Source organism: Podarcis erhardii (genome assembly GCF_964252035.2).
Source record: "Podarcis erhardii genome assembly, chromosome: 1".
Taxonomy (NCBI): domain Eukaryota; kingdom Metazoa; phylum Chordata; class Lepidosauria; order Squamata; family Lacertidae; genus Podarcis; species Podarcis erhardii.
In genome coordinates this window covers 12198253-12224273 of record NC_138497.1, presented here as the reverse complement: position 1 = coordinate 12224273, position 26021 = coordinate 12198253, and the positions used below count along the sequence as shown (strand labels likewise).

General features: G+C 41.4%; 1 protein-coding gene and 1 long non-coding RNA gene across 3 annotated transcripts in view; one reads left to right on the top strand and one right to left on the bottom strand.

Annotated features, from left to right (window-relative positions):
- Positions 1-26021, top strand: part of LOC309345425 — a 469580-nt gene that overhangs the window by 360626 nt on the left and 82933 nt on the right. The gene's annotated exons all lie outside the window — the stretch shown is intronic.
- Positions 1-26021, bottom strand: part of JAG2 (jagged canonical Notch ligand 2) — an 88206-nt gene that overhangs the window by 11186 nt on the left and 50999 nt on the right. The window contains exons 6-21 of one of the 2 annotated variants that reach the window (XM_081858825.1): positions 21106-21236; positions 20133-20252; positions 19351-19464; positions 17981-18094; positions 16753-16866; positions 16252-16298; positions 13266-13439; positions 11687-11837; positions 11034-11198; positions 9643-9756; positions 7891-8004; positions 7162-7275; positions 6019-6135; positions 3804-3831; positions 1102-1187; positions 12-125 (exon numbers count right to left, since the gene is read on the bottom strand). In XM_081858825.1, the coding sequence (XP_081714951.1) occupies positions 12-125; positions 1102-1187; positions 3804-3831; positions 6019-6135; positions 7162-7275; positions 7891-8004; positions 9643-9756; positions 11034-11198; positions 11687-11837; positions 13266-13439; positions 16252-16298; positions 16753-16866; positions 17981-18094; positions 19351-19464; positions 20133-20252; positions 21106-21236 (1817 nt within the window). The remainder of the gene's footprint in view (positions 1-11; positions 126-1101; positions 1188-3803; positions 3832-6018; positions 6136-7161; positions 7276-7890; positions 8005-9642; positions 9757-11033; positions 11199-11686; positions 11838-13265; positions 13440-16251; positions 16299-16752; positions 16867-17980; positions 18095-19350; positions 19465-20132; positions 20253-21105; positions 21237-26021) is intronic. The other variant, XM_081858826.1, reaches the window with a different exon arrangement.

Here is a 26021-nt window from a genome sequence, read left to right as displayed (position 1 = left end):
CATTAAGTTACCTTCTTGGCATCTAGTTCCAGCTCGCCCAGGGGGGCAAATGCACCTGTAGCCATTTATTTCATCAATACACGTAGAACCGTATGCACACGGAGAGGACTGGCATTCATCAATATCTGAAAGGGAAGAAAACAGGCTTTATACAGTATTACAGAATGCTAAAAAGTAAGAGGACTCATCTGTAGAAGCACTAGTCAGTATCCTGTGTAACCTGCGGCTGTGCACTGAAAATGCCCCCAGATAATTCTGTTTGCATTTCCCCGTACTAGCTAACATTTATGTCCCGATGCTCCAGAGAAGCGGACACGGAGCAATGGTTCCAAACTACAAGAAAAAAGATTCCACCTAAACATTAGGAAGAACTTCCTGACAGTAAGATCTGTTCGACAGTGGAATTTGCTGCCAAGGAGTGTGGTGGAGTCTCCTTCTTTGGAGGTCTTTAAGCAGAGGCTTGACAGCCATATGTCAGGAGTGCTCTGATGGTGTTTCCTGCTTGGCAGGGGGTTGGACTCGATGGCCCTTGTGGTCTCTTCCAACTCTATGATTCTATGATTCTATGATCTAGCAACACTGCTGAGCATTCCAGGAATTAAGATGTTCTACTGGAGTTGTATTGCTGCTAAAAGATTCAGGATAGGTTACACTATTTTTAGTATGCATTCTTACTAGAGGAAGATATCAGAACATTACTACTTCTTTCAAGCAGCATATATTTAGCATGTGAAATGCATGTAAAGATACACTTGAAGGGGCAAGTCCTATTAAAAAAAATACCAATGCTTTGTTTATGAATACTGTCTAAGGAAAGGTTTCACTAAGGGCTGGGGTGTACAGCTTAAATACAATTTACACCAAATCACTGTTAGTTGCATTTGTCAAATGAAGAAAGGAATTCTGTCCCAAAACAAAGCAGTCACCATTCTTTACAAGGTAAGGGTCAGCATCTGTGAATAATTCAGTTAGCTTCTGCTTCATTATTTGGGATACAGATGATGAATGCTTAATGCATTGAAACTCACAGGGTACAATGCAACAAACGAGTTCAGGTCAACGGCACGACCTCCTCGGTCCTTTCCTTACGCAGGTACTTACTAATTCTGCAGTCTGGACCAGCAAACCCAGGTGCACATTCACAACGAAACCAATTCACACCATCAACACAGATGCCTCCATTGTAACTGTAAAAATAATAAACCTATCATTGCAATGAAGGCTGTCAGGGTAGTTTCACAAGCTGAGAGATAAGAACCTTTGGGTTTGTGTACATAATGGCCTGTTCAAATGCAAATTTCTTTTATTTGTATCAACAGACATTGTCTCACTATTCAGTCATGCAGGATTCAAGATGCTTAGTTAATTTATAATGTACGCCCATTTAATAAACCATCTGCATTGTTTTAACTTCTCCAATTAAACATTGTTAATCAAATAATCAGTGGCACAGAGGAGGGGGTCTATTCCCATTAAGAGAAGCAGCATATTAAGGATAGCATTGAATCAGTTTTCATTCAAACCCCATATTTTCTAATAAAATGGAAAGACAATGGGACAGACATGCTTTAAAGAATACAAGGAGCAATATAGAATAATTCTTAGACCAATTGCTTTTTAAGCAAAGACACAGCTTTAGAAATGTGTACTCATTCCAAAGCTAACTTGACATTTTAAAATCCACTTGCTTTCATTACATTTAGATTACTGCATCAAAAAAGGTTGTCATGTTCCAAGTTCTTATGACTGCAGAGCTTCTGAATGCAGTTATAGCAGGTTCCAGAAACTCTACAACCATCACGGGCCGGGAACAAGACTTGGAAGCTTTGCAACATGTAGACAAAGTACAGTACACCAAAGTCTGAATTATTATACACAGGGCAGGAATACTGAAAGACAAAGAGGCACAGAAGAACTGTGCTGCTCAATAAGCAGATAGCAATCAGCTTTCCTGAGATTGTGGAAGGAACAATGCACTTTTAAAAAAGACTGGATAAGGCCTATAAGGAAGGGATAGAAATTATTTCTCTGAATAATTTGAAGGCTGCTTCGCATGTTACAAGGGGAAAGCATGTGTTGCCTTTGCATCCTCAACATGCATCCTTTTGGTAATATTTGACTGGAAAGAGTGGAGACGCAAACACATCAAAACTTCACATATTAAGTGAGCACTGGCCAGTTGCGGCTCACTCCCAGGAACATTCCCTAGATGTCTGTACTGTTTCGCTTCAAGACAAGCGTGACAGAGATATGAGGGGACAACACTCTGTGGACACGGGACCAGTATTCCCCAGCTAAAATCAGGGCCAAAATCTGTGTCAGTCTGCTTCATAATGGGATGGGACTAAAGTCTCTCCTATTTCATTTCCAGGTGTGCTTTTGAGGACAAATCCATATAAATCCCTAAAACGGTGCACAGATTTTTTAAATGTACAAACTAATAAAAAGATTACGAGGGGTCTGCCTATCTTCTGTTGTTTTTAAAAACATAATTTTGGCAGCCTAAGGTAAGCTAGTGACAGCGCAAGGCTCCTACTGCTTCACATATTGAAATCAATGTAGCAAGTCGCCCGAGCAGAGAAGTTCTGATGATGCACCTTGGCTCTCAGGAGAAATTATATGTGCATTTTACATCTAATCCCCCTTATAGAGTCTCAGGGGAAATTGAACATAAAGTTAACTGAGACCAACAACATATTGTCGAGACCAACTACTTCCAGGTGGGCTTTCTACATTGATTTCAAAGTGAGAGGTGAGAGGAGCCCCGTGTGCTAGCTAGCCACCCTTAGGCAGTTGAAATTACCTTTTTTAAAAACAGCGAAAGCTGATGACAGACAAGCAGCTGTCAGACCACCTCATGTGCAAATCTGCAGGAGGATAGAAATCTGGCAAGGGTGGGTTTCAGAGTAATTGGGTAGGGTGTGTCCACTTTGGAGATACAGCTTTCTGGATTCTCTCCTCATCCCTAACATCTGCAAGGCAGCTTTTAAGAGGATGGGCAGGTGGTTCTTCACACTTAAGGGTCAACTAGCCATTCATATATGCTGCTGGGAAGTCCTGCTGATTGGGTCAGACTGGATACCTAGCTAGTTAGTCATTGAGACTTCTTCCGGAGCAGGCAGCTTTCTACCCTTATCTGAAATGGTCTGAACTATTTTTTTGAAGCCAGATATGTTTAAGATCTTCCATCCATAGCACACTGTCTCACTGACGACAATTATGGGTATGCATGTATGTAAACCTTCACAACTTGGCTTCTAAAAATGTGGGGCAGAACAAGTTCAACTAGATGGCAGAGGTCCTTTTCAGTCCTTCATATGCAAGGATTTAGTCAAAATGGGCACAGGAATCTTTCGTATGCACTGTGTCCTCAAATGCTCAATTATAAAACCATTGGTATTATTTTCATGTCAATATTCATTACGGTTAACACTTATGTGCTTTCTACTTTGTTACCGTCTTCCCACTTTAAACTCCTACTCTTGACACAAATGCCAAATACCTATAACTGAATGAGCCTAATAGCTTTAGTGGGATTTTTTATTTTTATTTTTTTTTAGGCTAATTTCATAGAACTTTTCAAACTACAAATCTCATATTACCACTACGGAGCAGAAACCAGGCTCCATAGGAGCATACGTATTGGCAGAGCTGCCAGTTAGCAAAGAAATACAGGAAGTTCATTGGAAAGACCAGCACAATAGTTTAGAGTATAGGGCTTAAGTAGCCTTGATTAACAGGATTATTCGCATTCAGCTATTGTACTAGGACATTTTGAAAAAAGAATGATCATGAGTACTTACCATGGATGTGGATTGCAGTCGTTAATATCTGAACAAAGAAAATTAAACTGAATCAGTGCATTGAATTATGTACACAGGTTAAAAACTGCACCTTGATCTAGCAGGTCTATGTATACACAGTTTTCTTGCATACCACCCGTATTAATTTATTGGCTTATTTAGAAACTATAGAGTTTTAAAACAGAATCCCTGGTCTGTAATAAACAACAACAACAACAACAACAAGAAGAACAACAAATAATAGTAATAGTAATAAGTAATAGTAATAATAATAATAATAATAATAATAATAATAATAATTATTATTATTATTATTATTATTATTATTTCTACCCTGCCCCTCTGGCTGGGTTTCCCCAGCCACTCTGGGCGGCTTTCAACAGAACATTAAACACAGAATAAAACCTCAAACATTAAAAACGTTAAACAGTGATTTGTTAAAAGTAAAACTAAAATCAGAAGTCTTCCTCTCATATGTAGAAGGAGAAGATGGACTGTACAGGAGGAAAATGGGAGAGCATGCAACTCCAAGGTTTTGCTTGGGCTCCTAGAAGCTTGCTGAGTACCACTAAACCATGGTTTTCTGTTGTGTGTGTCCAATGTCATTACATGTGCTCTCATCACATGACAGCGCTATGGAAATGTCACATGACTGTTGCAGGTATAGGTGGCACACAAACATCAGTTACCAACCTCAAAAATGACATATTTTAGACAGTAAAGGCACCACTTCAACTCTTAAATGTGGCTATCAGCAATATAGGAGAACTGTATTGTAAGGCCCATCAAAATATAATGAGGGAAAACAAATGTACTTTTAAGAGGAGGGATGGGACCTCTGAATTCATTTCTCAAGATATGCTGAGCAAGTACCAGCTTTTATGTCATTTCCCACTATATAAGGCTATGTGCGTAAACCACACCTTGTAGAAGTAATCAGGGCTGGATCCCATATTTAGAACTTTGGGCTTGTAATTTGTGTAATGACCACTTAACACAAGACAATATTTGAATTAAGGATTCCTTTCCTTGCTTTCAACTAGATTCCACCTCCCACTGACCTTTCGACTACGCAGCTAAATTCCAGATTGAAGTGTGTTGAGGAAACTTCCTCTCCTATCTAATCAACTTGCGAAGTGTGTAAGGAAACGGTTTAAACAGCTCTAGAATAGTTGCTGAATGAAGAACAGCAAGAAGTCATTTCCAGGTACCACAGACTGCTCCCTCACATGGAGCCACTACCAGAACAGCCTCCCTCTCTCTCTCCTAGCCAGCTGTTTTAGGCATAAATAAATGGTAGCTCCATACACTATAAACAGTGTTGAGGGCTAACAACTTAACCAAGACAGAGGCAATTAAATGTAATTTCAATGCAGGGTTGAAGTTTTTGACTAGGTATAACATTTTGTGCATGTTCCGACTTGAGCCACAAAGTCAAACTGTGCCACACCTAAGCAAATCAGCATATTGGCATGCTAGTTAAAGTCTCCCAAGGTAGTACTAAGGAAAATATTCCGACATGATTTATAGAGTTCAGTCTCAAAAGCTGGTGATATGCAGGACTCCCAATCATAAGCAATAATGAGCTTTCTGGATATTTTGAACAAGAACTACTACTACTACTACTACTACTACTACTACTACTACTATTAGTAGTAGTATACTGCGCTTCATTCAAAGATCACAGGGCAGTTCACAACATAAAAATACAAAGTGAGAACACAAAATACATGACAAAACAAAAACACAAACAAACCAAATAGCCCCTCCCCCCCCAAAACCCCACATTTAAAAGGTCAGAGATTCAGCCCAAGGCCTGGTTAGAGAGAAATGCTTTCGCTTGGTGCCTAAAAATATGTACCAAAGCTACCAGGCAAGCCTCCCACAAACATGGAGCCACCACAGAAAAGGCCGGTTCTCATGTTGTCATCCTCTGGACCTCTCATAGAGGAAGTACACAAAGAAGGGCCTCAGATGATTATTGCAGGGTCCACGTTGGTCATGGGGGGGGGGGGAGGTCCTTGAGATACCGCAGTCCATTTAGGGCTTTATCTGTAAAAGCCACTCACTCACTGGATTGTCACCTTGTTGTGGTGAGTGGGTTTGCATGTTCCCGTGATCCTTGTGAGTAAAGCCATTGGGAACTGGGCCCAAATCGGAATAATCTACAGCCATTAGAAGTGTCAGTCTTGACACAAAAGAGGAAAACACTTACTCTGTGTGCACGTACGTCCTTCCCAACCTTCTTTACAAATGCAAGAAAAGGAATCTCCACTGCCAACACAGGTTCCACCATTTAAACAAGGGTTAGGAAGGCAGCTGCTGTTTTTAGCTTTAATGTTAAAAAAAGAAGAAGATAGGAAATTAAAAATATGAAAGCCAAAAGTCCTAGTACTGCATCAATCTTATGAAACGTATTTTAATCCCACCTTTTAGTTTTTAGACCCCAATGCTGGTTACAACAGTAATCGATACAATAGTCAATAACCTAACACTACAATTGTCAGCAAAAGTCTGCCAAAATGAAATGAGCTTTTGTAGGTTATTTAAAAGCCAGTATCAAAAAAAGGCAGGAGAGCCTCCCTCAGGGAGAATTCTGTAGTCTGGGCACTGCCCCCCTTGGCACCAACAAACCACACTTCTGACTGCAAGCATGTGTGTGCTATGTTTCAGTCCAACCCCCTGCAATGGAAGAATATGTAGCAATCCCTTATGGGCACTGAACCTGCAACCTTATATACAGTGGTAGATCGGTTTACAAACAGCCCTGTTTATGAACTACTTGGTTTACGAACTCCACAAAACCGGAAGTAGTGTTCTGGTTAGCAAACTTTACCTCAGTCTACAAACGGAAGCCGAACGGTGGAAGGGCACCAACGGCGGGAGGCCTCATTAGGAAAAGCGTACCTTAGTTTAAGAACGACTTCGGTTTAAGAACGGACGTCAGGAACGGATTAAGTTCATAAACCAAGGTACCACTATATTCTAAATGTGTCAACGATAGCTTGATGTTGCCAAAATATACTGTATCTGTTCAGAGAAATGACGGTTCCTCCCACAGCTCTGGCTTCAAAGTGGTTCTAGAGTAGCCAACTTGAAGAAAAACATTTCTACTTCTTCTCCTGTGCAGTTATAGTCAAAACCGTCTGTGATTTTTGTGACGGAGGAGAGCTCACTAAGCAAAAGCAAGACTAGTAAAGGGTTCCAGTTTACTATTATGTTCTAACCATGTTTTCCCCTGATCACTAATGAGATTGGGGAAGGGGGAAAAAAAGCACAGGCTGTTTATAGTTAGCTTCCTGAGCAAAGCAGACGTACATCCAATCTGAATATATTACTGAGCAGATTAAGCACTTACCAATGTTGCATGTGCTTCCTTTCCATTCCGGAGGACAAGAACACCGAAAAGTATCCCCGTCGTCGTAACACGTTCCTCCATTTGTGCAAGTATTCGCGTCACACTGGTACTCGCCTAAAAAGCCATGAAAACAAATTTAAGCAGCTAATCACATGTGTAAGTTTTTTTTGTTTTGTTTTGGGTTTTTTTTTGCTTTAGGAACCAGAGACGAATGTTTTGTTAGAGCCAGATACACTACTATGGAATCTTACGAGCCAAAATGTTTAGAGCTTATTCTTTAGGGTGTTTGTTTTATGCACTGGAACAACTCAGGGGGTTCCAGGATGGCATGGAGCTAACAAACCTAAATGAGTAGATATATATATATAAATGATTCACTCATCCGTGGAAGTAATTGCTCCAAAAGACAGTTTGAAATTAGTTTTAATTTCATAAAATTATGCCACAAGCATTGGGCAGAGCTGCAGTTTTCATTTTGATATGACAGGATTCCAAACTTTCTTTCTTCAGCTTCAATATAGTGTGCCAATTTTTTTTTTTTTAAAAACTTAGTGGTTTCATTTGGGGAAAAGCAGACAGTGATTGGACTTGTTTCTACATGACTCTCTTCATCAAATCCCTTTCTGCAGTTCTTTAGAGTCCCTTCAAAGCTACTTCAGTTACTTTACAATACTTTCCTCTTTTAACTTCTGGGCTTGAGCTGAACCATACCATCTAAAGCGCACTTACTTGAATGGCATGTTTTGCCTTTCCAGCCACTTGTACATTCACAATAGAAGTCATTCTCTAAATCAATGCATCGGCCTCCATTGTGACATGGATTTGGCAAGCAGTCATTGAAATCTGAAAAATTCCAAGGGAAGAAGTACTTTAGCAAAAGAGGCAGAAATTAATTTTTGAAAAGAATACCAAAAGAGAGATGCCTATCTCAGTAACATGGCTTGTGCAGGAGCAATTAGAAACTGTTTTCAGTATTAAATGACCTACGAAGCCAAGATGAGATTAATAGAATCATGGAACTGCAGAGTTGGACAGGAGTGTCATCTAGCCCAAACCCCTGCAATCCAGCAATCACTTGCCCAACGTGGGGCTCAAACCCACAACCCTGAGATTAAGACTCTCAGTATTTATATAGTACTATAGTTTAATCAGAAGGCAAATCCTACTTTAAACCATAGACTAGGCTCTTTTGACTCCTGGGCAGCAAACCAGAAAGTCTTTTGAATCAAATCACCGTTTGAAATCTCAGCACCTTTCATCACCCCCTTTTCCCAACTCTGCTAATTCTATGCGAGGACCACAGCTCAGTAAGACAAGTGTTTGCTTCACATCCAGAACCCCTGCCCTTTCCAGTTAAAGCATCTCATGCTGTAGAGCTGGAAAAGGAAACTCTGCCCGACACAGTAGACAGGCAATGCCAGTCAGCAGCCAACACTGGGCAACATGGATTAGTAACCTGATTCGATATAAAGGCAGTGTCTTCATGTACTCACATCCATAAAGAATCTGATCAGTTTGATCTAGACACAACACTTTATAGTGTTTAAAGTAGAACAGTAAAAATTAGGTCCCAGGCTTCTGCTCAAATGGTAATTATTTTATATGCTCCAGAATGAATTGTTTATGGTGTCATAACATATTGTTTAATTAACAGAAGTCAAATCATTCCGATATAAAGGACAGTTCATATTTAGAAAGATACAAATTGTACTGTAGCACTTAGGAGATGTTTCCTCTGAATTAACCTTTTCTATTTTGAGAGCTATCAAACAAGATCACAGACACAAACTCTTCTTAAGAATTATAGTCTGGATGAGTAGAGCCATTTTCCTCTTTCTTTGGGGGTGTGTGTGTTTTTAAATTAGGCATGCACTCTGGAACGCTTGGTCAAATGAAAAACAAGTTTACGGCTATAATCTTATTTTCCTGAAATAAGCTCCAGTAAACTTCTGAGTAAAACTTGGGCTGCAGGTAAGGGTCAGTCTCCTGGCTAGGCATGGACAAGGTTGTGAGTTTTGGCTTCTCAAGGTTTCTCACTTTTCCAATCTTAAATTCAGTTCTCCAGTCAACATTCATCAGAATTTTATTGTGCTTTTTGCCCACTGTACACATTTTTATATTTAATGTTCCCTGGTATACACATTTTGCAAGCAATTAATCCTAATGCATTTTTGTTACTTTCACCCACATATTTTTTAGATTTATTTTTACAATTAACAAAATTTACACACCACTTGTTTGTAGTAAAAGGCATTTTATGCACCTACCCTAAACTATGAATTTTGCACAGATTATCTTATTGCAGAACTGCAGTGTGTAAAATGTGGAAAAGTGTGAATTCTGAAGGAGAGCTGTACTTCAGCTTGCATTTTTAGGACATGTGAATTAAGTAGATTTGCATTGAAATGTGAACCAAAACAAAATTCTGCCTCATCCCTACTCATGACTACTTCTGCTATTTAAACATTTCGTTGTACTCACTTATATCGCACAGTTTTCCTTCCCAGCCTGTCTGGCAGAAGCACCTGAAATCGTTAACTTCATCTATGCAGGTCCCACCATTTTTGCATGGATTTCCAAGGCAGTCATTGATATCTAAGGAAGACAATGCACAATCACCACTGGAACCATTTTATTTGGTGTGACAAGCCATCACAAGAGTGTTCATCTATTGAGGAAAGTCATGATTGCTCCAGCTGGAAATGGTGTGTCAGCTTGTAGAACAGAGATGGGAATAATTTTTAGGTACCAGGAGCTCAACTGGAGAAAGGTGTAAAGTTGTGGATCAGGGAACAAAGAACACAATTAAAGGAAAATGATGCTTCTGCGCACATGCTCAGTCCAGAATTTATTCAATGCCAGAACTAACCTCCAAGTTCTGCCACACAAATCTCCAGTCCTCTCCAAACTTTGTTTCAGCTGGTTTTGGGGGGGAGTTGCTATTTTTAAACATTTGAAAGCTGGAAACCCTTGCTAGTCTACTACATATCTCCCCAAGATCTTCCCGTAGATTCTGATCTAAGGTAAAGGGACCCCTGACCATTAGGTCCAGTCGTGGCCGACTCTGGGGTTGCGGTGCTCATCTCGCTTTATTGGCCAAGGAAGCCGGCGTATGGCTTCCGGGTCATGTGGCCAGCATGACTAAGCTGCTTCTGGCGAACCAGAGCAGCGCACGGAAACGCCGTTTACCTTCCCGCCGGAGCGGTACCTATTTATCTACTTGCACTTTGACATGCTTTCGAACTGCTAGGTTGGCAGGAACAGGGACCGAGCAATGGGAGCTCACCCCATTGCGGGGATTTGAACCGCCGACCTTCTGATCGGCAAGTCCTAGGCTCTGTGGTTTAACCCACTAATACCCTTTTTTGGGTGGTGGCCAAATAGAACCAATGCTTGACTGCAAGATGCCTTCTGTGTGGATGTAACAGGTGATTGTTTTGCTGTGAACTGCTGAAATGGTACCCAGGCATGTTTTAAAGAAATAGAAACCACCACCTGGTGAACCATGGCGTTTGACTAATTATCCAATCAGTCTTCAAGAATTCAGGAGGAAGTAGCTGCCATTTAATATTTGCACTACAATGATGTCTGTGGTATGACACCTGCCTTTTTCCTGTTCATAGAAATGGTCTGCCATGATCAAGCTTTGAATCTTGAACCAATGACCTAGGAATGAAATCCTTTAAATCCCATTAGGAGCCTAAGCTCTCCCTCTAAATGGTTTCAAAACAAATGTGTTTCTAATGCTGTACACCGCCCTGAGATCTTTTGATAAAGGTTTGCATATAAATCGAAATAACAGCAGCAGCAACAGCAACAACGTACATACCAGCTTAGTTTTTAATAAAATATTTTTTTCCGCTGCCACTTACTTTCATGACAGTATGTTCCAGTAAAGCCCTTCTCGCAGGCACAAGTAAAATTGCCTCCTGGTTGACTGACACATTGTCCATGGGGTCCACATACACTGGAGGAAATTAATCGGACGCCTTTCCGGGTAGCATTTGTGAAGACCTCTATTGTACAGCTGTCTATTACTAAGAATAAGACATATGGCTTTTAAATAAAACAAAACAAATCCTGCATACAGTCCACCTTCCAATGCAGCTTTTTCACCTGCAGCGCACAGCATTTCATTAAACTAAGTCTTCCTAATATTTAGTAGGCATATTTAGAATGCTCTAAGAAACTTCATTCACAAGCAGATTTGAGAGCTGGGCCTACAAGTGTACATTAAAAGAAGGCAATGTTTTCCCCCTTTCATTTAATTTTCCATAGGAAGGATGGCACATTCTAGTTTTTGTACCTTGATCTATTTTCCTTCCTAGAGTTTTAGTTTTACTGCTAAAAATCAAACTGTATTGCTTGCTTTTACATTTTTAAACTTGCAAGACTTGTCACACTAATTAAGAAAAAAAGCAATTTAACCAACAGCCACCTTTCCTGCAAGATGTCCATTTTTATATGGCTTCTACGGTAGGTACTTAGCTACTACCAAGTAAACAGGTTTACAGGACAAATATACCTTTACACGAATTATTTTTGCAGTGATCCTTAAGGTGAGAGCAGTTCTTTCCATCATAGTCATCGGAGCAAGCACAATAATAGTCTTCTCGCAGATCATAACATTTAGCTCCATTCTGGCAAGGGCTAGGCTTGCAGAGATCAATATCAAGCTGCAAAAGGTTTAAGACAACACGGGTTAACATTCCTAAAGTATGCCAACACATAACGTTGCATGTTAAAATTGTTGCAGTTACTTCAGTCTTTACAAATTGGTTGCACACAATTATAAGGGATGTAGCTTTCCAGTAACAAAAGCATTTTCCAGTCCAAATCAAGTTTTTGTTTACACCAGAAGCATAAATTATGGAGTGTCACTTTTGCTAAGACGAGAGGGTGTATTGCTACGTTAAGAATGACTTCTTTCTCTCTCTCTCTCTCCCCCCCCCCCCGTATTATGCAAAATGCAATATACAGATAGGGATTACATGTATCATTTTCAGAGAATCTCCCAACAATTTTTTTTTTCTGGGCTGGCATCTTCTCTGCAAGATGGGAAAATGTTTGAAAAGCATGTGCCGACACAGCCGTTGGGAGAATTTAGCAGGGGATTCAGATTGTAGGGAGAGAAAAAAGGCTCGCTCTTCTAATTCTGTGTGTACATTTAAGCAAGGTGGTTTAAAGCTGATTTGTTACTATTATGGTGATGAAAAGGGACAAACTTAAACAAGCCTTGCACCATGTAAGCATTTACAAAGACAAATCCTTTTAAGGAAATTATTAATCTTAATACCAACTGCATTTACTTTAAGCACCATCTACCTGTCAGCAAGGCAGACATAGAAAAAGCATGGCACCTATCTGGTAAAAGTTCCTAGATTTGAAATTTGGACGAAAACTTTCAATGAAGTATACAATTCTATTATTCTATGTCCACCTGAAAAGTCCTTTTGCAGACAGCAGAAGTTGTCCCTGACCTACTCTTGATTTAGAACTATCTTTCTCAGAACTATCACATATCATTTTCGGAATATGAAAGAGGGGAAATTCAACACTCCCTAGTGGGGAATATTGCAAGGGCATTTGTATCCTTTTAATGAAAAATTTATTTTCCTGCAGCGAAACCCAGACATGGAGCAGTTAGTTATTCCCCCAGGATATGATAAGATACACTATTTATCTCTGGAACGTATCACAATAGAATATACTTGTCCAAACACATCAGAAAATTCACACAGCAGTATGAATGCACACAAATTGGCCACGTTAAATTTGGAATCTGATTTCTAGCCCATATGAAAGTTTAGCATTTATGAATGTGGCAGGCACATAGTGTAAAAATCAGACCCCTATAAAAAAGCATCACATTGATATTTTCAGTAACTAATAGGTGCTTATTCCAAATATATTATGACCTTAAATACTATAGCTACTGGGATTTTACTGCACAAGTTTGTCTGTTTACATGGGACAGTAAAGTGAACAGCTGAGTGGCAATTATCTAATTACACAGCCATGGGTTGCTCGGGCTTAAATTATAACAGGACTCTTTCCAGAATTCAATCCATCAAAGCTATTAAGAAGGCCAAGGGATCCTTCACCTCACAGAGATCTCCTGAGAAGCCTTGAGGACAGAGACAGCGGAATCCATTCACCAAGTTCTCACAACGCCCTGCATTTTGACATGGGTTGCTCATGCATTCATCAACTTCTGTTTCACAGTTCTTTCCTATGAAACCAGGGGAGCACATGCAGTGGTAACCATTCACGACATCCTACGGGAAACGAAAGATCGAAAGGAGAGCGCTTATGTCAGAAGGTACTGGGAACAGACTTTCGTATCATTTTCTTCAAATAAAATGAAACTAGAATCTCAGAACCACAAATTTTCATTTTATTTTTTTTAAACAAGAGAGGCAAGATTCATCTGGATTAACAACGAAATTATGCTTTAGGACAGAACGAGTGGCTCCTAAGCCCATTCTCCTATAGCTTTTAATCTCTTTCTTTCTCTTTGGTGATCACTCGTAGCCGAGTAAAATTGTCTTCCATGAATATGGTGCTAACAATGAGTCCGTAAGTGACTGTGGAGGCCAATTCTGGATCCACACATCCTTCCACAGTAGGGACATAGGTTTCCGGGAGGGAGTTGATCAAGGTGAGGGTTTGCCAAACATGCCTTCCTCTTAGCATGTTTCTCCCTTTTGTCTCCCTGAGTTTGTGCTTTGTCAAAGTCCATGACGCCTTTGGTAGAGGCTATTCTCCAACAGAGATTAAATCTAGACCCATGGGGGCTACCTGCTTCCTTTGAGCCTGCTGGATGTTCACTTCTCCACACTGTGAAAAGTGACTGCTTATAGGCCTACATTCTGCCTCTTGCCTTTTAACAAACTGATGAGCCACTGCTAGATTTCATTTCTTTATAACTATGTTCTCAGGAGAAGACAACTTGCAGTGCATCCAAAAAACTGCACCTATGAAATGGCTACATTCATTACATATCCAAATTGGTTATCCATGTAAATGACATTAGGTGTTTTCTTTTACCAAACCTATGCTCACTTTTAAACCCCCTAGCATAGCTATTCTGGTTAAAAGTGAAAAAGCTAAGTTTTAAAATCATGCTTATTATTCCAGGATAAATTCCTAGAACCTTTTTAAAAGAAAGAAAGTTGCTTTCCAACCCTGTAGTACAGAGACTGATGACACAGAGAAACATACCAGAGTAAGTAGCTCAGCAGTTTCATGTTTGAATTTTTAGAATTCTTGGACAAATGCCACCTAGTACTACTAACTTAATCAGTTGGCTCCAAAGCCATCCTATGAACGTTTCAGAGGAACAGTTCTTCCCGTTTGCCATTCAAAATGCTAACATGTGGACCATACTTCAAATGTTCTTAATTATTCCAAGAATCATTTAACAGCAGCATTCCTACCTAATCTTAGTACCATAAAGTCAACAGTCTTTCTTTTTTTTTAACAGAAAGGGAAGGGGTCAGTGTGGACAGAGTTCTACCTAACTGCTCTCGAAGAAACAAGTCTGAACCAAAATAGTAGGCACATACGGTTCAATAACTACTCAGGTACAATCCACCAAATTTAGACATTTGTCCGTTTGATTTCAATGGAAGGGATATGAATTGCTCCCACTGAAATCAATTGTGCTTCAAAAGCACTCAGGTTGGCTACATAGTATCCCATTTATTTAGATTGTTTGTGGCTTTTATCCCTCCATCAGCATAATTTTCAACTTCGCAACAAAGAAATATGCGTGTATGGGATGTGAAGCACAACAAGCAGCATGATACAAGAAGGTCCTCAGTTTTGCAAGTTCTTTAGCAACAACGAATGGCTGCTAACTGCAAATTATGATATAAAACAAGCTTGGCATCTGAAAAAATTCTCATGCAAATTATCCAAATTTTCCAGAAAACCCACGTCACTGCCCTCAAATATGGTTTTGTGTAGGCTGGCTTGATTTACTCTTTAAACTAGCAATGAACAAGCAACTTAAAATATATTGTGATAATCAATGCAAGGCTAAATGCTGCCAGAAGAAAAACAGCTCAAATATATTGCAGACCTCCCAAACACTCAAACTGTTCCTGAGGAGCTGTTAGAGTGGAGAGAAGAGGAGAATGGGGAATTACAGGGAAACAACACCTGGAAGGTAAGGGGCAGTTCCAAGTCTGACAACCAGTGCTACCTGCTCTGTCGTGTTCTCATTCAGATGCGGAGCTAAGCTAAACCATGGCTTGGCAAAGATGAGCCAACGTGTGGGCTTCCAGAGGGGAGATCATGGTCACTTAGCTCCTCCTCCAGTTGTTCTGATGCTGCACTGAGTGAAACCATGGGTTGTCTTAGTGAGGGCATGGCCAAACTTGGCCCTCCAGCTGTTTTGGGACTACAGTTCCCATCATCCCTGACCACTGGTCCTGTTAGCTAGGGATGATGGGAGTTGTAGTCCCAAAACAGCTGGAGGGCCAAGTTTGGCCGTGCCTGTCTTAGTGTGAACCCAGGCTCATGGCTTAAATCTCCCAGACAAACCATGAACTGTAAGCCCATAGGATAAACCTTGGCTATAGCTTGTGGTTTGTCTGGGGGAGTGAAACCAGGAATCTGGGTTAAGGCAACACTTCAAACCAAACCATGACTTCACTCAGCACAGCAGCAGAATTGGAGAAGCAAAGCAGCTGCAATTTCCTTTCCAGGAGCCCGCACACCTGCTCATTCACAGTAGTAATAATAGTAATATTTTTTTTATTTGCACCCCACCCATCTGACTTGGTTGCCCCAGTCACTTTGATCGACTTCCAGCATATAACTAAACCATCGTATGGCTTAGCGCATGCTTCCTCAACCTTGGCCCTCCAGATGTTTTGAGACTACAATTCCCATCAACCCTGACCACTGGGTCCTGCTAGCTAGGGATCATGGGAGTTGTAGGCCAAAAACATCTGGAGGGCTGAAGTTGAGGAAGCCTGGATTAGCATTAACATGTGAACTGGGCCATAGGTTGAATTTTAAGGAGCAGCAGCTCCAGAGCACCTCAAAACAAGAAAACAAAACAAATGCATTTAATCTTACCTTACAAGTTCCTCCATTTTGACATTGCCCATGACAATCATTAATATCTAGGGATAAAATACAAATGACATTAAAAATAAAAAATAAAAGACTGGAACTCAATTGCAACAAATAGACTGAAGATGAGTTAGCAACGTCTGTTCATTCTTAATAAGCAATCTGAAGTCTTCCAGAGGCAAGGAAATACAAGCTGTATGGGTGATGAAGGTTTGAATACCAGGCAATATTCAAGCAAAAACGTCAAGTTAGTCTTCCCCAAGACCAGAATACTGAAGCTACTCCCCAAGTTAGTTCATTCCACAACTCAAACGTTAAGGCTTTAGATGCAAGGAAACATCTGCTAAGGGAGTCACCATACATGGTTCTTTGAAATGCTTTAAAGATATCTTTATCATTTCTAAAGATGTCTTAAATTAGGAATTAGGAATGTTTTGATATATTCTATAAATAAAAGCTCTTTCAGGGTCAGATATATATATATACGCAAGATTAAATACTGACTGATGTGACAATTTACTCCTTTCCATCCTGGAATGCAGTCACAGTAATATCCACCAATAAGATTTTTGCAAGAATGAGCATTAAGACAGGGTTTCCCTTCACACTCATTAGCATCTGTGAAAGAAGAGAAAGAAAAGCAGGGAGTGAAGAACAAACCCAGAAATAGACTGCCCTTGCACCAAAGCAGAGCCTCCAAAATATCAGCTACACGTCACGGTGACACGTTTGCTGATATTTTCAACATGCATGCTGCATAATTTTCCCTATAAAGCAAGCACCAATGATTATAAGCTTCAGACTTCGTGGTTCTATTAAACTCCAGTTATGGAGCTAAGAGAGATTATCTGAACGGGCCAGCTCCCCAAGTCTTTGAGCAAAAGTATAATAAATACTAGTTTGGGGAACTGTGAGCAATGACGGTAGGAGTTTTTCCAGGTGTGGAGAATATGTAAATGATATCCAGCATCGACAGTGCCTAGGAATTTGTATAGAAGTGGTAGGAAATGCAGCAGATTGGAAGAATGAAACTGGAAATCTGCCATGTTGGTTACCACGAGGGCCCAGCAGCTTCTACTTGTGCATCCATTGACTTGTTCCCCTGCTGTCCTTGCCCATTTCCTGTGACTTCCCTCGTGGTTTGATGGGTCTTGGGCACAATACAATCCAGGTTGGGGGAGTGCTTAATGGTGGATTGCGCCCAAGGAGTGACGGACAGGTCTAGCCTGCCCACTCATCTTCAGAGACTACTTAAATGCTTCTGCATAGCCCTGAGGCATGCATGTAGTACAGGAAAAAATATTTTGGGTCAAGCAACGTGCAGGAATAAGGGAGCAGTCGATAAGCACACCCCCCGAGGCAACAGGAGCCAAGTGTAGTAGCTTAACAGTGCAAGCATGCCCTAATTTTAGCCACCCTAGGAGTTAAGTCCACCACTATTATCATGCTGAAGACAATTTCATACGTTGCTCAAGTTTGCAGCAAGTGGGGGAAGGATGCTTTTCAGAATGCAACATAGCCTGTTCCTGCACTCAGAGGCATTTAAAAGCATCACACACTCCGATTCTCACAAGATTAACTCAGAAGTAGCTAAAACATCAAAGGAAGCATTTATACAAAATGACTCAGAAGCAGCTAAAACATCAAAGGAACCATTTGCACAAAATGACAACAATATACTTACAATAATGAACGCGACTAATTTTAAAGATAGCTTACAGTCTTGACTTACCAAGCTGGCAGGTTGCCCCAATCCACTGCTGTGGACATATGCATTCAAACCCATTAATGCGATCAACACAAGTTCCACCACTAGCACATGGGTTAGAGGCACACTCATCAATATCTGGGGAGGAAAAGAATGGTCTGAGACAACCGTACATGTTGTTTTTGATGCAGATAAATGAGCATAACCATAACTCTTTAGGAAAAGGCTATCAAATCTCATGGACAGTTTGGAAATCACCAACTCAAGCTCTGATGTGTTTATGCTCAAGTGCTCCCCATCAGGAAGTGATCATCCCTCTTTAAGATCCTAAAGCAGTTCCACTGCAGTGCAACTCATAAACAGACACGTTTTAAACCTTCCACGATATTAAGTGTGAGAACTCTAAGAACAATCCCGATTCTTTTTAAAAAAAGAAAGGCAACCAGCTCTCATTCACTAACCATTTGCTTAAGTGTAAATATATCTTTACAATTTGTGGTATTAATCAAAGCATGTCCAAAGTCCATTTTGGGGCCTAATTCCTTACCATATGCCTTTGAGAGCAAAGTATTACATCAAGGAAGAGTGATGCAAGCCCTCAGCAGAAACAGAAAAACACAACTTGCCTCTACTGATTATTTTGCTACCCATCACCTCCAAAAATATACCACTCTCCTCCCGCACCTCCTCGCAAATGTGCTGCTGCATGAAGAAATCAAAGAGTTTGATTTTTGCCTCAACTTTCAAGAGACTTCTGTTGTTTTGATCCTATACATGTGTAATCCTAAATGTGGTGCTGCAGAGGCCACGAGGAAAAGGAGAACAGCCCCCAGATAACACTTGAAGTGAAAGTTACTTTGCCAGGAACTTTTTGATTATAAGCATGTTAGTAAGGCTCTTAAGCACTTGCACTCATTAGGTACTGTGCAATGCTCGATTAACTATTAATCTGCTACATCAACCAATTAAGCTTCTGACTGACCAAGAAAAGTGTTAATAACCAGACAACCACAAAAAAATTCTTAAAACTACAATGGCAGCCGACATCTTAAGTAGCCTCTGCTCTTCTCACATATGATAGAACCAATGCGATTTCTAAGATGGCGCCGCCTGTGATACATACATGCACGCATGACTAAAGATGTAGAAGATGTTCTCCAGATGTGTTGCTTTATCATGCAGATTTGATCCATTGACTGACAAACTCATACAACTAAAATTTTATTAGCTAAGTGACAATCCTGTTGTTGTATCAAAGTGGAAGTGCGATTTCAGTTCACTCAATGAACATTCATTTGCTATAGTTACAAGCACCTAAGAGGGGTGTTTGCATAATCAGTTTGTTTCATGTGCACATACAAGTCATAATATATCTGAAACCAAGTTGTACCTACCAATAGCACACGTTGGTCCACTCCAGCCTGCTGGGCACTGGCATTTGAAGCCTGATGAAATTTCGTGGCAAACTCCACCATTAGCACAGGGATTTGATACACAAGCATGCTCAGCTAATAAGAAAAGAAAATTTATCCTCAGTACCCAAATCCAGGTTTAAACACTTTTATTTACAAGTATGTAACGAAGGCCTTGTCCTTCCTTCACAAGAGCCTTTTGCCATCTTCCCAAGTTTACTGGAAGCTCTATCTGGAATACGATTACAGACTCTGAAATTTGTCTGCTTCTGTAAGCTATTTGCACTTGAACTAGAACTTCCTTACGCAACACAAAGGGCTTACTCAGATTCCTAATCCTGGTTTGGCATAAGCAGAAACTTTTGGCGCATGAACTCCTAGGCTCTCCTCACTCATGGGTAGTGATTCCCTACTTCCGACCCTAATTTGCCTATGCATATGAAACAACAAACTGTGGTTTGCTTCAAACAAGCACTGGAGATGGGGGAGAGGAACAAGAGGAAGGAACAAAGCTCCTCAAGGCTTGTTAATATCTAAAGGGGCCCAAAGTCTTATCAATCTGCACACAGGTTTGGTATTTAGCCATCTGAAGAAAACTGATTTTAGATTAGTCATCAAGGGTGACAATAATGACAAAATCACCAACAGCTATGTTTCATTTAATCATGAAAGGTATATGGAGGAACATTATTGTCATCGTAGAAAGTTCAACAACAACAACAACAACAACAACAACAAAAAGACATGCAATTGTTTGTCAGTACCAATTTCACAGTTCTTTCCAGAGTAACCATCTTGGCAAGCACAGCTGTATTCGTCTGGTTCCGTATTCATGCAGGTTCCACCATTCACACATGGGTGATGATTTCCGCAGTAGTTTAAATCTAGACAGAGGGCGAAGGTGGAGTCGGGTTATTTGACACAAGAAGATGCAGAACCACTACGTGGAGATCTTTCAAGAGAAGGGTAGAGGCAGGCAGAGTATCTTTAACACTCATACACCTGTGCCCACTTTCCCCCTTTAATTCATTTTGGCTTCATATCAGTCACTGGGTATATTGCCATCTCAACCAATATCTGTGATGTAAAGACAAGATAAAGCAAATCTCTTAGGAATAAATGCATTACACTCACACTGGCCTGGTTTGCACATCGCACTAAATCAAACCATGGCTTAGGGTGAGCCTGAAGGATCCAGAAGAGGACATCACAGCTGCTTTGCTCCTTCCTGGCTGCTTTGGTGCTGTGCTACACTGAACTAAGTCATGGTTTGGGCTTAGCTTGTTGTCCTGACTCTGGCTTGTGGTTTAGCTTTCTGGAAAATCCACAAGCCGTAAACCATAGGGACAACCTTGGTTAGAGTTTGTGGCTTGTCTGGAGAAAGCTAAACCACATAGCTGGGCCTGGATGACACAGTAAGCCAAATCATGGGTTAGTTCACTGTTAGTGTGGCAGCAAAACAACTGGGGAGGAGCAAAGTGGATGCATTTCTTCTTTGGGAGCCCACATGCTCATGTTAAGCCATGGTTAGGGATGGTGTGACATGCAAACCATGCAAGGGCAAGCTTGCAAATGGCAAAACCTGCCTGCTTGCTTAAATGCAATAGGCAAGTGCCACCAGAGAGTTAGAAGACAGATGCTCTCTGTAGTGAGCACATGCTTGGAAAAAAACAATCGATATCAGGTTACTAGTTAGTAATGAGATTTAAATTTTAACTATGAATGGAAGTTCAGTACCTTTGTTGCAGAGCAGACCACCCCAGTTGGTTTCACATTTGCATTCCCAGGGGACGTTGCAACTCCCATGAGCACAGCCTGGGTAGGGGACACACGCATCGCAGAACTGCCCTTCCCAACCATAATTACACCTAGACATAAGTGCATGTTAAATGTTAGCAACATGATGCTTAATTATCTATAATACACATATTCAGAGCACTGCATTTATTATTTAAAGCAGGCTAATTGTTCCACATGTAACAGAATACTGGAGTATTATTGTGTTCCCCTGTCAGAATGCGCATCTCATGATGTGCTAGCCATACTCTACAAGGATTAAAAAAACAACCTGGCAATTCCCAGGTGAATAAAGGACTTCTGCCCAGAAAAACCTCCATATATAAAAGAAATACAGCTCCACCGCAGCCGAAACAACTGAAAGCGGAATTTGTTTTAGGCAAGAGCAGCTTATTTGTACCAAGATGTGCGATTCGTTTTTTAGACCCAGAAATGGCCCAAAATGAAAAGCTCTCCAAGTTGCCATTATGATGCTCAAACTCCATTTACTTCAATGGCATTTCAATAGACTGTGTCAGATTTGCTGTAATCCCAAACATACTTATTGCTTAATACATCCCATCAGTTTCAATGAGGCTTGCATGTGCATAGGACTGTAATGTTAATCTGTCTTCACAATGCTCTTTAAGCTTACAGCAGCATCCCTGCTTACTTACAGTAAGTTACAAGATAGTCAAACCCCAGGGCTCATTTGAGAGGCCTAAAAATGGCTTAGGCCAACCAGTCACAAAACAGGAGTACAAGGGCAGAGCAGTAAAAAAAAAATGGAGGCAGATGGAAGCAGAGATTGGCTTAATCAAATGGAAATTACTGGCATTGTTTTCTATTTAATCCCTTTTGGAATTTTTCTTGTAGCAGGTAGTTCAGCTTTCCTCAAGCTATATACCGTTATTGGTTCTGGAGGTATTGATTTTACGAATCTGAGTAGAGAAGGCTTTCTGCTTTATGTTTTTCTTCCTCATCACATGCTCCTCAAAGCATTTTTACCCATCTCCTCTCATTTCTTCTCGCATTCTCCTTCTGCACTAAAACCGGAAGCTTGGGAGGCTGGCATAGGGTAACAGGTATTTGCTGTCCCTTTTACATTCAATTCTTGCTCTTATGAAGCTCTCATCTCTTACTCACTTCCTGTCTATTTCCATTTTATTATTACCATTACTCTTGGAGCTGCAGCTAGACTGTCTAATCCAAAGGCTACTGAATGACGAGGGGATGGGCTGCATCTGAAAGCGAGCAGACATACTGAGCAGTCCCTGGCCCAGTTTTGAGCACTGCCGGTCTTGGGAATACTTGGTTCATTACAGCTTGCCTTTTTTATTGGTCAAAAAAACTATTCACTCCCCCTACAAGAGCTTGAGCACAACAATAACTCAATCACAAAACAGAAAATGAAGGTGACATGGAACCCCTTCCAATGAAATGATCTGCCCATGAAGAGCAGTTGGGAAGAATGGAATGATGGAGGGCAGTTGTGGAGCTACATGTGGGGCACAGAGAGTCCCATGAGGATTTGCTCCTGCCCGCTTAGGTTGTGTATGGTTGCTAAGCAGGCAACTTTTCATTTCTGTCTCCGGCTTTCCTTCCCTTCCCCCCACCTGTCACCAGGGCTGTAGCTAGGGGGTGGCGAGGTGGGCCACCTCCAGGGGCGCAAGCGTTGGGGGGTAGCGCAAAATTGTCTAAAAATATGTCCACAAATATCCATTATTGCCTCATAAGAAATGGTTTTAAATAGAGGGTGAATTGAATGGGTGGAAGGGGGTTGGGTTGGAGGAGAGGAGGAAAGAAGAGCTGATTTGTCCATGGCCAGCGGGCGCAGTCTGGACGCTTCTGCCAGGGGCGCAAGACCACCTAGCTACAGCTCGCTCTGTCATTCCGTTTCTTGCTGTAGCTCCTATTTAATTCCTTTCCTTTTTGCTTCTGCTGTGTTCTTCCCTTCCTCCTTCCTTTATCTTACAGCGTTCTTTCTTTTCTTTCCTCTCCCTATCACGTCTTGAACTGCCCTTTCTGCTTTAGCCTCCCTCTCCCCGAAAGACCCAATGAACACACTGCCTCTTGGCTAACATTGCAATTTTGCTATGAACAGGAGCTTTTCAAGACCAGTCTTCTTGCCTCATTTGCTCCCTTTCCCTCCCACCACCCCAAAACATGTATCTTCAAGTTTTTCTTTCTGGCTTTTTTTTAAAAAAACCCCCCTCTTTTCATCCTGACGTTTTTTTCTGTGCATCTCCAAACATTCCTCCTCCTGCAAGTCTGCCAATGTCACTCCTCTTGTGCAGGGGTAGTGCTGCTTTGGCTGTATGTAAACAACAGCACTCCCCCCCCACTCCCCGCAAACTGGAAATGATTACATGAATGATTGCATGAATGGAATGAGAAAATACTGCATGGGTCTATCCCACAAAGCACAGCTGGCTTTGAAACGTGGAAGGCAAATGGAACATTATGAAGCCACATGGGAGGAGTCGTGGAGGAATCTCATTTCTGTGGGGAACAGTCTTTCCATTTAAGAAACAGGTATTGTTACCAGGAACTTACCCGGTGGCAGTATAAAGCTAAAGACCCAGTAGAACAAAGCAAACCAGAGAGAGGTTCATTTACATTCATTTTGTTTGCCTACATGCAAACCAGCTACCTGCACATGGAAAAGGCTTATGGTTTAACTGCTGAATTTCTGCAGGAACCAAATAAATAAGCCCGTGACTATCTACAGTATCCACATTTTCCATGCTCCCTTACTGTGCAAGTTGTAAAGATCTAGTTGATTTTGTGCTGCACTATCAACATGTTTCAAGGGACAGCGAGTTCATTTGGATAATTAAAGAGTTTTGGTAAACAGGGGTTGCTAGGTGCTTAAACGACAAAAGCTCCTGCTGTATAAGCGCGGCATGCGTCCTTGTGACTACAATCTAGAACAGCAAGGGATCCTTGCGAAGGTTTTCCTCAAATGTGGGTGGGTGGGGGAGGCAGGCATATAATTGGGCGCCTCATAAACCTAAACAACAAAGCACGGGTTTTCCCAAAGTGCAGCCTCCCACAGAGACTGCTGAAAGGGGAGAATGAAGCTGCATCTTCTTGACTGCTGAGGCTGAAGGCTTCAGGTGCAAGATGAACTGGCACAATGAATGGAGGGAGGGAAGCCAGGCAAATATGCCTTGTGAGGTTTCTACACCCAGGAACTGAAGACCTAGGGCATCATTTCAAGAATTTAAACCACTGAGCCTAGGGTTTGCCGATTGGAAGGTCAGCGGTTCGAATCCCCACAACCGAGTGAGCTCCCGTTGCTTGGTCCCAGCTCCTAGCAGTTCGAAAGCACACCAGTGCAAGTAGATAAATAGGTACCGCTCTGGCGGGAAGGTAAACGGTGTTTCCGTGCGCTGCTGTAGTTTCACCAGAAGCGGCTTAGTCATGCTGGCCACATGACTCGGGAAAACTGTCTGCAGAAGCGGACAAACGTCGGCTCCCTCGGCCAGTAAAGCGAGATGAGCACCACAACCGCTGAGTTGTTTGCGACTGGGCTTAACTGTCAGGGGTCCTTTACCTTTTAGCACTAGATGGAATGTCTCTTCCCCTTGCATCTTCCCTCCCTTGATCCAAGAATTGTAGAGTTGGAAAGGACCCTGAGGACCACCAAGTTCAACCCCCTGCAATGTGGGAATATGCAGCTGTCCCATACGGGGACCAAACCTGCAACCTTGGCGTTTGATCAGAGGGAATGGGGTGCTAAAACAGCCTCTCCCTCACTATTCATTTGTCCTTGCCATTGCTGCCCATCCAAACAAAGAGTAAGGCAGAGGCTCTTTTAACACCATATTCTCCCAGTGTCCCTAAACTTCTTGGCTCAAGCCACCAAGATAAGCCAGGAACCCCATTCCACCTGGCCTGTGAGACAATCCCCATGCCTTGTGACAGTTTGATTGCGCATGTGGAGCTATTTTCCTGGAGTTGCTACAGGACTTGCAAGAGCAGTAGTGTCAGGAACACCAGAATTTGAAAGAAACCAACTTTTGCATGCTGCAAAAGATGAGTTATGGGAATTGTTTTCAGGGATGCCAACAGGATTCCCTAGGCCCTTTAGGCTGTGTGTGGATTGGGACCTCCACAAATCCCCACCAAGAACTGCTGCTTATGTACATGTATTAACTTAGCCTAGCCTATCTCACAGGACAGTTACAAAGATTAAAAGTGGGAGAATACGGCAATGTATGCGACCCTGAGCTACTGGGAGGAAAAACGAAACACAAATATATGATGCCATGAATGTAAAGAAAAACAAACAAGCACAAAGCGAGAAAAGCAACCCCTCTAAGCTTTAACTGTAAGATTTCATAGTCCTGATATTTACCACAAAACACCCACTTTCTAAAGTTTGCCAACCCTGATAAATAACAAGCCAAAAATAATCTAAATAAGTGCAATTTCACCATTTTGGTGTCTGAACTAGAAACTCCCAGCTTGTCCTACCTCACAGGGCTGTTGTGAAGATAAAAAAAGGAGGGGGGGTAATGGACACAAGCTTGAGCTGCCCTTCCTATCCCCTTAATACAACCCTTTTGTCAGCGTGTATGTCAGTATCTAAATTTGCTATCAAAGCAAATGCCAGAAACCCTTCACACTTTTTATCTATTAACCTTGCAGATTTTTGACACTTCACAAGGTATAAAGTGAAATGGGAAAAGGGTTGGGAGTTTGCACTGCTGGTCTGGCACCAACGTGCAGAGAATTTCAGAACTGCTCAGGAGACTCCCACCTGCTAACTCTTTTTCTGCCCACACATCAGAAAGGCAACATCTGTAAATAATGCAAGAGGACGTATGGGGAAATGGGAATTTGTGTTTCTCTCCCCATCCACCCACTCT